The sequence below is a fragment of the Falco punctatus genome (genome assembly GCF_963210335.1).
Source record: "Falco punctatus genome assembly, chromosome: 6".
Lineage (NCBI taxonomy): Eukaryota > Metazoa > Chordata > Aves > Falconiformes > Falconidae > Falco > Falco punctatus.
In genome coordinates this window covers 28247591-28260673 of record NC_137585.1, presented here as the reverse complement: position 1 = coordinate 28260673, position 13083 = coordinate 28247591, and the positions used below count along the sequence as shown (strand labels likewise).

The 13083-nt window shown below is 44.6% G+C and overlaps 2 protein-coding genes across 4 annotated transcripts in view; both read left to right on the top strand.

Annotated features, from left to right (window-relative positions):
• TMEM178B (transmembrane protein 178B) overlaps positions 1 to 12179 on the top strand; it is a 272394-nt gene extending 260215 nt beyond the window's left edge. For both annotated transcript variants that reach the window (XM_080390887.1, XM_080390884.1), the window contains one exon: positions 7345 to 12179. In XM_080390887.1, the coding sequence (XP_080247013.1) occupies positions 7345 to 7430 (86 nt within the window). In that variant the 3' untranslated portion in view covers positions 7431 to 12179. The remainder of the gene's footprint in view (positions 1 to 7344) is intronic.
• Positions 12180 to 12395: 216 nt separating this feature from the next.
• The window catches only part of AGK (acylglycerol kinase), a 38388-nt gene continuing 37700 nt past the window's right edge, over positions 12396 to 13083 (top strand). The window contains exon 1 of one of the 2 annotated variants that reach the window (XM_080390878.1): positions 12396 to 12589. In XM_080390878.1, coding sequence (XP_080247004.1) covers positions 12480 to 12589 — 110 coding nt within the window. In that variant the 5' untranslated portion in view covers positions 12396 to 12479. The remainder of the gene's footprint in view (positions 12590 to 13083) is intronic. The other variant, XR_013928703.1, reaches the window with a different exon arrangement.

Below are 13083 nucleotides of genomic sequence, written 5' to 3'. Positions count from 1 at the left end.
ACCAGTGGCACTCGTTTGGCTGGTTGTTTTCAAGTTGATTGCATTTTCGCATCTCCCAAGTAAGCCCAGACAGCACCACAGCAGAACAAATGCTGACAAACGTGCAACGCAGGACGTGCGTTATGGGGGAACCGGGAAAAGGGGAAGCTTTGACCTCTTGTTCCTCCCCACACTGGAAGAATTGTGTCACTTCCAACAGCATAGTGGGAGGCCCTGTGATCTGGGACCCCCTTGTTTCTCCTAAAATTGGCTGTATGCGTAATCTGTGATGTATTTCTCCGCAGGAACATAGTCATAGGCAAGTGTAGTTCTGACAGGAAGGTCACAAAACATGAATGGGAAAAGGACAAGAGATTTACAGGCAGTCGTACCAGCAGGGGTGGGACATTATCCTGTTATTCTTTCTTTATGTATCCAGGAGCGTTCTGTATTTTTAAAAACCTTTATTTGTTATCCCTTTGCTCACTTTACTGAAAAATGTAACTGAATAGCCCTAAATTCCTACTATATTTGCAGTCGTAATACTGAATTATTGAGGTAAATGCAAACTTACGTACTAAAACAAAACAGGATTTCAATTATTTGGAGGAACACAAACTAGAAAGGGTCTGGGCCAGCACAAAAAAGGTCATGACCAGTAACGTCTCTCGAGTACAAACTAAATCCAAGCACCTCTCTCTGCCTTGACCCTCTCTCACACAGTAATTTGCACATGCATGCATGCATATAACATAACACCCCCTCGTTGATTTAATGGGACCTGCTTTACTTCAGGGGCTGGATTTCTTCCTTAGAGGTTTGGCTGAGCATACCAAAGAGGTCACAAGCTCATCTGTGATACTCAGGAAAAAATTTTCCAGGCCAGAATGAACATTAAGTGTAAGAGTGGAGTTGATAAAAATAGTGAAGCTGGATGAGAATATTTTTGACGTACCCAGAGAGGAAGCAGTCATAACTGTTTCCATCAGGTGTGCGATGTACCCATAAAATGTTCCAAATATATTTTCATGCATTTGCAGCTGGAAAAAAAAACTTACATTTGTCAGCAGTTATTTTACCAGTAAGACAAATGATGATCTGTTGTTGGACTAGACAGCATGGATCAAAGCTAGGGATGGGAATTGTTTTCATACACGTTCAAGTGACTCTGTGCAGGTGTAACTGAGCTAAATATAACCTGGCACAGCTGATGGGCAGCAACAGCTTGAAAATCTAGCTTTCTGCTCTTCATGTATGCACTTCCATTTACTTCCGCAAGCTGAGGATCGGGCCCCAAATCTTTTAAATATGGGTGGCTCGGAACTGCTCTGTGGTTTTGCTTTGCTCAGTGCAGTATCAGGAGCTGCTACATGTCAAGAAGAAAGTGATGGCTTCCCAGTCCCATGCAAGACCATCCAGTATGTCACCTGGGAGTATCTGGCATACCCAAGAGATGTTGGATCACTGTCACAGAGTTCAGCTTCACCGTGTCTCCAGCAGCCCCCTCAGGCTGGCCTGTGCAGGGACTGGTGTCTGCCATGGGGATCAAGCAATGCTGTCTCTGCTGAGACGTCTCCCTGCTCGCAAGGGGAGAACTCTGCGACCATTTCCAATTCTGACTGTGCCATTTTGTGGCAACCAGATCACATAACCTGGCCAGACTCTAGAAAAGAACTCTAATTGAAACAGGATCTCCTTGAGCTATTTCAACCTTTCTCAGAAAATAATGGCCAAAAATCTATGAGAATAAGCTGCTACAGAATTATTCATCACTCACTGTGAGAGTCAAACTTAATTTGATTTCTATTATTGTATGTTTTTTTATTGTCCTCCGTTTGCTTAATGATTGTTGCGGTTGTAGTAACATTGTTGGTGACATGAAACAGATTTGCAGAATATGAGAAGACTATTGGCTGATACCTTGAGGGTGATTTCTGTTTAAGACACAGTAACTATGTCATAGAGTAAATAAAATTGGTGAGGGAAGATATCAATTAATCTTAACTTAAGATACAATTATTTCCAAATTACCAGGATACACATTTCACTATGGTGAAATACCTAGTGACTGATGCTTGGTCCAGGCTCTCCCATCCACCTGTGCGGCTCTGGGACAAAGCGTTGCCCAGGGCGGGAGCAGGCAAACAGCTGTGTTTTCTCATGGCTCAGGATGTGGTGGTGGAGGTGGGACTCAGCACCCACACCTGAGATAACCCAACACACTTACAGGAGGAAAACTGGCAGTGGAACTCCCATAGATACACTGGGTCATGAACTGTGAGGTTTTGACAAATCCAAGTTATCAGACAGTGCCTGGCTTTCAAGAGCTCTGCCTTACATCTTGTCTAGCTCCTATTGCTTGCATGTAACAGCAACAAAAGCCTGACAGCACAGTGGTGACAGTGGTGCTTGGCCATCAAAGTCATAGCCTTAAGACCACGTCTTCCTTTCTAAATTAATGCTTAGCAACATTTCAGGAACAGCATCAGTGCAAAGAATCTGCTGCTGCTGCTTGGATCTGTGGTGCTGGCTTGGCACAAAGCAGTCAAATAGCCATGGACCTTCAAATCCTGAGGCTGCCCACCTCTCCTGGATGAAACAGACTCATTTCCCCCTTCCTCCCTCCCTTCTTGGATGTGGAGATGATCACATAACTAACTGTGTGCTGGAGGTGACCAGCTCCAGTGAATACACAGCTGTTTTGTGTCCCACTGTTTCAATAAAGCGATGACAACTCCTGTACACACACACAAGCAGACACACAGCTCTGCAGCTTGCACTCCATCATCCACATGAACTATCTAAACTGCTCACATTTTCAGTATATATGGTGAGTTTTACCAGCTTCCTCAGGGCCTTTAATGGTGTGGGGAATATTTTCCTGGCTCTTTGCTCAGATTTTTCAGTCCCTGAAGGACTTTCACAACTCCATTTTGATCCTAACTAATGAGAGTTTCTACATAATTTTTAATAGTAATTCTGCTAATAATGTTATTTATTTTCTCTACAGTCTCTCTCTCTCAGCTATATTTCCGGCAATCACAGTCCATCTTTTGTTCAAATTTGGACAAAACTTTGGATATTTGGTTGGTTGTTTTTCTAAGTCAAATCATTGCACACAACATCTGGTTCTAAGATGCACCTATTTCATTTGCACACAGGTAGCTGGGATTGGGTCCAACCCCCCAAAATGCCTGCCAGCTGTGCATTTAAATGTGAACAGTAGTTCCCAGGAGGAAATGGCTCATCCATCTCACTGAGTGTGACATGGTCAATTTCAGCAAACACTCTTTTCTGTGAATTAAAGCCAAAATCTCTTTATTTACTAGAATACACCACTACCGTGTTTCATTGGCATCTGTGGCACAGAAGTCACTGTTTTGCAGCTTTGAGCATGGCTTTGCAGCATGGCTAATAGAGTCCTTGGAGAAATAAGTGCATAACTTAACGCTAGAGCTGTGAACCACTGGAACAGAGTCCCCTAATCAACTCCTTCAGTTTCTCAGACTCTGTATTAACATTGACATTGCACATCCATTAAACAGTGCAGTGCAGCAGTGCTCCAGGTGGTTGCTGCAAGCAGCTAGATTGGGAGCAAATGTCTCTATGCTACTGACCTTCCTGATGAATCTTTACACATTTTCTTCATCTGTGTGGGCATGCCTTCCTCTGTCGTTTCACCCATGATCTATTCATTTGACTTCTTATGTTAATGTCATTTAGTCATACATTTTTTGCATTATTTAGAATTTTCCATTTTGTTTGCTTAGCTTTGTCCTGGCAGTTCTGGCACTAGAAGATACTACTTTTTGTAGATTCCCTACAAAAAGGAATGTGATGGTACATGTTCTAACATCCTCCAACCAATGATCCTGCTAACAGCCCCTCTTTGACTCTGATTTAAGGGCATCTTCCCTAAAGACAAGAATTTCAGGGAGGAGGTAGGTAGCCTCAGCATGAGGCTGAGGGAGGGAGACTCTACAGAGGTCTGCTCTGTATCCAGTTGAAATCTTTCCTGGGTTGGTATTACAAATTATGCCTTTTCCAGTATATTTCCCATTTATTTTCCAGATTTTTTCCACATAATTCTTTGTGCTGAATAAGCTTATCATTGTCCATTCTGTTTTCCATATTTACCTTCTGCTATGTGTGACTCCCCTATGAGCAGCTTCTAAAAGTATTTCTGGCAACACATTTGCTTCTGTATAACAGTTAAAAAGTAAATGTCCTATTTACTTCCAGAGCCCACTTCATCTTTGGCTGCTGTGTTTTGCTATATAATTTTCATCTAAGCAAGTAGTGATGTTGTTTTCTCTACCCATCCTATACATTCCTTCTTTTGGTTTCCACGTATTTTTGTAAAGCGATATAATCCCTAATACTCCCTGCATCTTCTGTCATATAATGGACATTATTCCAACTTTTGTTACCCACTACAGTGTGCATAAATCCACAAACTGTTTTACATGTTTGACAACTTGAGTATCCTGTTTTCTATGACTTTTGATTCTATACGTATCAGTAATGTCAGAGCCCTGTCCATCCTCTGCAAGACTCACCCTGAACCAAGTGATTTCTGTCTCTTGGCAAAGCTTATCTTCTCTGTTAATTCTTAATTGTAAATCTCCTGTTAGCGGTTTAACTGCTTCACTCTTTCACTTATGGTATTTCCTTAATTTACTTTACTCCAGGTACCTTATGTATTCAGTACTTAAATGACTCTTCCCATCTGTTCTTAGAAAGGGGAAGCAAGAAAACAAAGCAAGCAAAGATGCCGTATAAACAGAGGCGATAACACCTGTGCATTTGGAGAGCACAGATAAAAAGTGGTGGCTTGTTACTGTGGCTCAAACTGCTTTCATTTAATGTAAAATACAAGGCTGTTCTAATCTAGCCTAGTCGAATCCCAGAGCCTTACACTGCCCTCAGCATCATCTTGTCATAGACCCTTAAAGCAGCATATTAAGTGAGAAGAATATCTGAACAGCACAAAAAGCAAAGCCAGCCTTTGAACTGACGCCAGATCACAATGTGATACAAATTCAAAGAAAATACATTGTATGCAGTGAAAGAAACTACATGGAATTCAAAAGCAATGCCCGTGTCATAATTAGCATGTCAATTAATAACATGAGAATAACAACAATTTTTCAAACCATATCACTTAGTAACTTTCTGGAAGATAAACGCAATGTGAAATTGTACAAAACCCAAACTAGCCACAGAGCCTTTTGAAATACATTTGCTGAAAATGCTGCAGCGTTTATACAGAAAACATGTTGGGAAGCACTCTCTAATGTCTTCCAAAACCTAAGGAAGCAGATTATATATGACAGGTTCTATAACTCCAGCAACTTTTTTCTTATGGGAAGAGTAAAAAGATTACTTTGAAATAGCTGAAAGCTGGAAGACAATGAAAAAATATTTTATTCTAATGCAACTAATTTAGAAGATTAAAAAAAAGAAAAGTTATGCATTCATCAACAACTAAGAACATTAAGACTTTTATTTCACAGGCCGATGAAGTGGCCAGTAACAGTTCATAAGCAAAGGTCATTGTCAGTGTTAGATGCAGAGTATATCTTTTGGCAGAGACTGAACTAGTCCAATTTATAGTAACTCAGCAGGACTATACTTTTCCTAAGTGGCCATATTTTGTGCTCCAGAATCCAAGACAAATTAACTTTCTTGCTTCTACGAAGGCAAAGATTTTGCTGGTGAAGAGGAATGGGAGTGGTTCCTCGTTACAGTGATGGATTTTCTCAGCCCGCCTTTGCCTGCGACTGATTCTGTTGTTCCCCCAACTCCACTTAAGGACAAAGCTAAAACAACTGCCACTGACTTTGGAAGAAGTGAAACTCTGAGCGAACACAGTAATGTGCTGGGTATGTGATCTGAGATGTCAGCCAGATGTACTCAGTGGGCCATGGTGATGCACACAATTGAGTCAAAACAAAATGAAAATTGAAGCATTTAATAGGAAACCAACTGGGAATCTCTCTTTCCTTCATACTGTGGCTGTTGCACTTTGATTACAATTGCCCAAGGCCCCACTCCATCTGGTCCATAGATTAAGATGTCACTGCCTCAGTAAAAAATGAATCATTGCTACAGATGTATTAGTAGTTTTCAGGAGCTCTTTTGAATATGAGATCATTTGGCTATAGGATATAACCACGACGGTAAATAGCAGAAGCTGGATTTTCAGGTAGGTGATATCTTAACATAAACATAGGTAAGTAGTATGTAACATCACATTTCTGGATGCACCAAAACCAAGAAAAGGTGTAAAAGCCTTTATTTCCTACTCTCTCTCTTACCCAGCCATACAACAGGGATAAATTGAGAGAATACAACTTTTTTTGTTGTTCTTGTTAAACAATGAGCATTAATCTCTGCCAGAAGCAAAATGCCTGAGTGGAGATTCTCATGGTTTAAATCACTCATTTTCTATCTGTAGAAGTGAAAATACCTGCTTGCAGATGTAAACCCAGGAGAGGTTAGGCATTACCAGCGTGCTGGGTGGCAGCTACCTCCCTTCCAAATAGATGCTGCTTGGAGAAGCATGCACATTCTGTGAGCATGCCTGCACTACGCATTTGATCTCTTTCCTCTCTCTCCCTCCCTGTATCGTACTATTTTCTATGCAGAGTCCCTTAATATGTAGCTGCACTGTAGTAACATCAAAAGCTGAGATAAGTGACCTCAGCCTGGGTCAGCAGGACTTTCTTAAGGGTCAGAACTTGTACCAGTAACAAAACTGATGCCCTCAGCGTAGCTTTTGCTGAGACCTTCACTGAAAAGCAGAGTGTAGAGTAGCTAGTATTAGCTGCTACAGATTTTTCTGTGCAGGGGGTTGTGCTGCTGGGTGAATGGATAAATCCCAGTCCCAGGGCACTGTCCTTGTTCCTTCATTCAGAGCAGACCCAGAGGAGACCTAGCTGGTGCCAGGAATGACTTAATACCTCTGGCCAGCTCTGAGACCACAAGCTTAGAGAAATTTTTGTCTGTCACCCTGCTACATTTAAAGCTTAGGGTCCAGAGCTGCTCACCCTTAACACCTTAGTGGCACCTGCATTTACTGAATCTAAATAGGTTGGGAGTGAGTGCAGAGCCTTCTGAAATGTACCTCTGCTAAAGGAACAAGTTCCTGACAAGATTGCCACAGAGCAATTTAATGGGTTTCTGCTGCTGTTCAAAAGCTGTGAATATCTCTATTCATTCCCTTGGAAAAAGGTTAATAAACTCTGAGAATCGGGGAATATTTCTGTGTAATAGCTCAGTCATGGGAAGAGGGGGTAGAGTGTAAAGGTGGTGGGTTTTGCTCTAGAAATATGCTAGGCACGCTCCTGAATTTCCTTCTAGGGGAGGGAGATGCTCATGTCATGTTCTGCTTACAGAAGAGCCAAGGAAGAGTGTGGAAGGGAAGGAAGAGGAGAAATTATTTTTGAGCAGGGTTTCTCTGAGTCACCCAACCAAAAACCCTGCTAGTGTGATTCAGATCTTTCTCCAAGCCAGTGGAGCAGGCACTGACTGCAGACATGACTACCCTGGGGACTTGTACCTCCAGGCAGAGCTGAAAATGAGAGCAAGAGAATCCATCATGAACTTTCTCTGCTCTCACAGGCAGGAACTTTCCCTGATTAGCTTCAGTGGCTGCAGCACTTCCCTCTCCTACACAGGACAGCGGTCAAGGTGGAATGGAAGGGGACCTGGGACATGCAGTGGAAGAACAGCTTCAGGCCCTGGACACAAAACCTGGAGAACAAGAAGCAGAGAAACACCAGCTGGGAAGCTCAGCAGAGATTTCAGCTAGCACAGGAACCCTTCTGGACAGGGAGAGGAAGAGCTTTATCTGCAGCCCAGTCTACATCTACGGTTGTAGGGAGAAAAAAACTGGAGGTAGATGTGCCTGCAATGCTGAAGCTCCCATCCCACAGCCTGACAGAGACACTCAGCCAGTCCTGCTCCCCTCCACCAAGGAGAAGGACTCTTCCTCATCATGCTTGGTGTTCAGGTTCATGTAATTAAAACAGAGAATTATAACCTCCCTCACCATGCCAGAGGCATGGAGACATTTAGAGTCTGGGGCTTTTCTCATCAGCCGCACAGGAGTTTGAAAGTTGTGTGAAGATGCTCTGCCTGTCACTCTGGCCACGGTGATATTATTTATGTGTGAAAAGGTGGGGGCAGGGGCAGACTACAACCAGATGCTGCCTTAGTCTGGCAGGAACATGGACTTACATTGGTGTAGCAAACACACAGCTCCTACAGAGCAATACATTTGGTCTCTGCAATACAAGCAGCTATTTGCATTTTACTTGTAAGGAAGCTCCTGAAGACATACGATCACTGTGATGGCAGGAGATGTGGTTGACAGCATTGTTGCTTGATACCCTCAGCCCATCCTTCACTCCGTCATGAATGCCAGAATAACCAGCAGGCAGAGGGGTCTCAGTTCTCTGGTGCTGTAAGGATGACAAATGACTGCTGAACTGGGGGTGTCCCTTTCTTTTAGGAACACACAGGCACATATCCTTCATGTTACCATTGTGCAAAAACTCTCTTCTGCCCTTGTACAGTGCTGACACAGAACTTATTGGAGATGTAGGATGGGATCATCCAGTTCAGCCATATGACATGGCTAGAATTAGCTTTCAGACCACAAATTTGAATAAAGCCTAAGTACTAGTACTAAGTGAGGGCTTCTGTTCCTGATTTTTAAGGTCCCACTCAAAGCTACATACCGAGTGATGAAACCAGTGACTTCAGTAAAATGATTATGTATGTTCAACCCCATCCTCAAAGAAATGACGATGAGAGAAAAACAGCAACCCAGATGAATTAGCTGAGGTGAGGACTTGAGGACAGATTGTGCTGGACAGAAAACAAGACTAAATAATTCTTTGTCTTTATCAATTGTAGGGCATTGCCAAGTAGTAGACAAAAATCTCTCAACTGTTTCACCCATATTGTCTGGCTAAGAAGAGAACTGAGGTGGCTGAGCAGGTGACTTTCCTAAAGTTACAAACAAATTTGTCCCTGAAGCATGGTCATGTATCTGAGGCTTGTTCTGCTAACAGGCTTGGCACTGATGGTAGAGAAAGGATGATAAAAAATTACTCTTAAAAAATAGGTCAGACACGAGTAACTAGGATGAGGCACTCACCTGTCTTCACACACAACTTGTGTGATAATTTTAGGTGAGACATCCCCAGTCAAGTATTGGAGTTACAGAGCAGCTTTTCAAATTACTTTTTTAAACAAGCCATCTAGCAATTATAAGAAAACAAAACACATATTCCATCCTTCTCTGAGCAGTTTTTTTGAAAAAGGTAGCAGTCATTTTACTTGGCCTAAAAAATAGCTACAGTACATAATCTAGAGGATGTTCAAGATCAACCTTTTATCCTCTCATTTTCCGTTGCACATACTCTTAATACTTATTTCTATTATTATGCCTAATACTCTAATTCTATTGATCTGACATGGAGAAAACTAGGAGAGCTAAAAGAGAAGAACCTGGTACATGCAGCAGTACTGCAGGTGTGATCTACCTTGAGGGTGATCAGATGGCCACAGCCAAAAACTAGGACGTACGTGTTTGCCCAGAGGGATTTCGGAATGGATGCTGCATTTTAAGTAAAGCCAAGTAATGAGACAAATACACAATCTGTCACTGTTGTCTGCAGTGTTTATTTCTTCTAAGGGCGGTTCTCTTCAAAAAGCCCCATCTCAATATCATCAGCCCAAATTCTCAAATAACACCACAGAATCCCAGAATGGTGGAGGTGGGATGGAACCTCTGGAGCTCATCCAGTCCAGCCATGCTACTCAGAGCAAGGTCAAGTCCCTCTGCTAGGGATGTTGAAAGACAACTAGTATCTGAGCTAAAATTTCTCATTTATACTAACTCTGATGTGTTTTCATGCATAGGAACTCAGGAAAATTTCCATTCAGTCATCTTAGTGATATTCAGGTCTTTCATACATTTAAGTGTTTTTCTGGTGGCTCCAAACATGTATCGGCATACTAAAGAGGCTTTATGTTAAAAATTCAAGCTTGTTTTGGAAGCATTGTTAATAAACACAGCTATACTCAGCAGACTTGTTTGTGAAATAGGAAGTTACAGATGCTTGTAAATTATTTGTGGCACCTCATGAGAATTATGAATTTTAAAAGTATTTATCAGTTTTCGTAAGCTAAGGAAAGCAAGATGAGAGTACTAGTATCTGTTGCTATCGTTGTTAGCAGTTGCCCGCACCACCTGAATCCTCACAAAAAGTAGGACAAGACCAAAAAAAAAAAAAAAAAAAAAAAAGAAGTAGGACATTTAATCACTCCACACCACCTGGAACATTCAGCAGTGCATCAAGTGCATGTACCCAGTACACGAGATGCACTGGACAGATGAACCTGGAATGTTTAAGTGGGAAGTGACAGCTGCTGGATGAGAGTGTGCCTGAAATACTCATCAGAAGCTGACCATTTAATGTTTTTCTTAGAAAAACATCCCAACTCTTCTGCTTTACAAAACTGAGGGAAAAGAAAACTCAAAACATAGTAGGGAAACTAATCCATGGGGTTTAATCTGCTTTCCTTATCATCAACAGAAAATGTCTCCTGGTCCATCTTCTGCATCATCTTGATTTTTGCAGAAAAGAGTTTTGCATACCCAGAGTCCTAAAATTAGCCTCAAGCAGCCCCCTTATGTTACTACTCACATCCCATCCAGACATCATTAAGCAGAAGGATTTGGAGAAGCTTTTCACAGAAAAGCCATTTTATTGACTTTGACATTTTTTGTAAACATTCAGATTTTGCTGAAAACAGCATTTTGCAGGAGGGAAGAAAACATTCTGAAAAAAAATTTCTGCCCAGCGTCATGTTCATTACCCTGACCTGCTGGCTGCTGCCAGACTGCATCCTTGTCTCGAGCCTTCCAGCGTGAGTCACTGTCAGAGGAGGACAGAGGTCTACAAAGGTGGCATTACTTCCTCACAGCACTGATGTAGCTGACGGTTCATTCTGAGCGTCCTGCCATCTCTGGTGTGCTCTCGCAGGACTGGGTGCCTTTGGGTGTTAGCCACACAGGGCTCCATGCAGCGCTTCTGTGAAACTTCTGGGGCTGCTCACCACCCCTCAGGCGTAAGGGAAGCCATGGCCCGAGGTCATGCTGGAAGTGATAGAAAGCTTAGAAATATCTAGATTAATAGGATATGGAAAACTTAGAATAATTAGAATTCTCATTGTATGTACAAAGAGGAGCTTCACAGTATGACTTTGCAAATTAGGCCCGGTTCTGGGGCCCTTTGTACTGATAAGATGGACCTGGGGTGCTTGTGCGCTGATAAGAAGACACTGGTATGGGAACACCTGTGCCTTGAGATAGGAAAACTGGATCTGTCCTGGTTTTTCCTTTGTACTGGCAAGATAGACCTGGGATGCTCTGTGTACTGATAAGAAGACACTGGTACGCGATCTATCCTGGTTTTTTGGTTTTGAAGAAACTCGAGACAACGACCACCATGACCACCACCAGGGGACAGTGTGCAAGCGCAAATGGGAGGAAACATGTTAATGACTTCTTGGTAGACTAATTATCCTAACCCAACCTATTATTGGGCATCTGTTGAATATGAATGTATACTTTAAATCACACATGCACAATGAAGTCGAAGCAGCAGGTGCTTTTGAAGTTATCCACCCTGATGCCCACTGGTGAATTAAACATACCTGCTTTATAACCTATCCTGAGTTATAAAGTTTAATTCCGCATGCCAGAAGAGGCCACTAGCCACTGGATTGTCCCAAAGCCTTTTCCATCGTAAGGTCAAGCCTTGCCACTTGGCTGTAGTTGTGTTCCTGCCTTTCGCTGGCAGGGTGTTCATGCTGCTCGCGGCAGCACGGCATCCCTGCGATGATGGTCTGTTTTCCATAAGTGGTTGAAGACATTTCTCATGGCGCCCGTGGTCAGCCATTGGTGGGGCTCAGACAGCAAACCCCAGGTCCTTCCAAGCCAACATTTATTGTAGCTGAATCTTCCAGAATATTTTGGGGGTTTGGGAGGAGGACACTGGATATTTCTACCAGTGGGAAACATGCACCTATTCACCTCTGCCCTCGGCTAGGCAGAGAGCCCCCTGCTCCCCCGGGCCTGCTGCCCGTGGCTGGGGTCACCTCATGGTGGCTGGAGGGTGGCGCAGGCTGGCCAATACCGGCACGGTGGGGCCAGGAGAGCCCCCAACCCGGTCCGGGAGAGCCCCCCAGCAAGAGCCGGGAGAGCCCCCCAGTCGGGGCCGGGAGAGCCCCCCAGTCGGGGCCGGGAGAGCGCCCCAGTCGGGGCCGGACCCCGGCAGGGACCGCCCGGCCTCCCCGGGAGGCCACGAGGGCCGCGGTGCGCGGAACGCTGGAGCCGGGGGACGCGTTTCCAGCCGAGCCGGGCCGGGCGGCGGGAGCGGCTGCACGGCGGCTCCCGCCGGCCCATCCTGAGGGGCGGCATGGCCGGGGCGGTGAAAGTGCTGACGACCCTGAGGAATCACTGGAAGAAAACCACGTTCGGGGTCTGCCTGCTGAGCTGGGGCGGGAACTGGCTCTATGGGAAGCACTGGTAACTGCCGGCTGGGGCGGGGCGGGCCGGGCCGGGCCCGGGGGGCCGTGTGCCCGCGGGGCTTTCAGAAGCGACCGGCCCCTTGCGGCGGGGGCATCGCCGCCGGGTGCGCATGGGGTGCCCGGGCTGCCGGCACTCTGCCTCGAGCGGTCTCCCATCGCGGCTGTTCAAGTGGGGTCTCTCCTCAGAGGGGCTGCGGTACCTTGAGGGGACGGCGCTGCCTCCCGCTCCGCAGCCGTGAGCTCGGGAAGGCTCCGTGCCTTTTCGTGACTTCCCGCCTTGGCCTTGCTGGAAGTTTCAGTCTGGTTCGGGCGCTGGTTTGAAACAGGTGTTGGCGGGGGTGGGTTGAGTAACGTTGGGGCTTGCCGAGGAGGAGAAAGGTTTCACTCTTCTGACTTAAAAAAATTGCCAAGCACGTGCCATCGGGTTGCAATATTACAAGGATGAGTGAAACCAGTCTGGGCACTACACCTGGAAATGGTGCCGCTGGTACC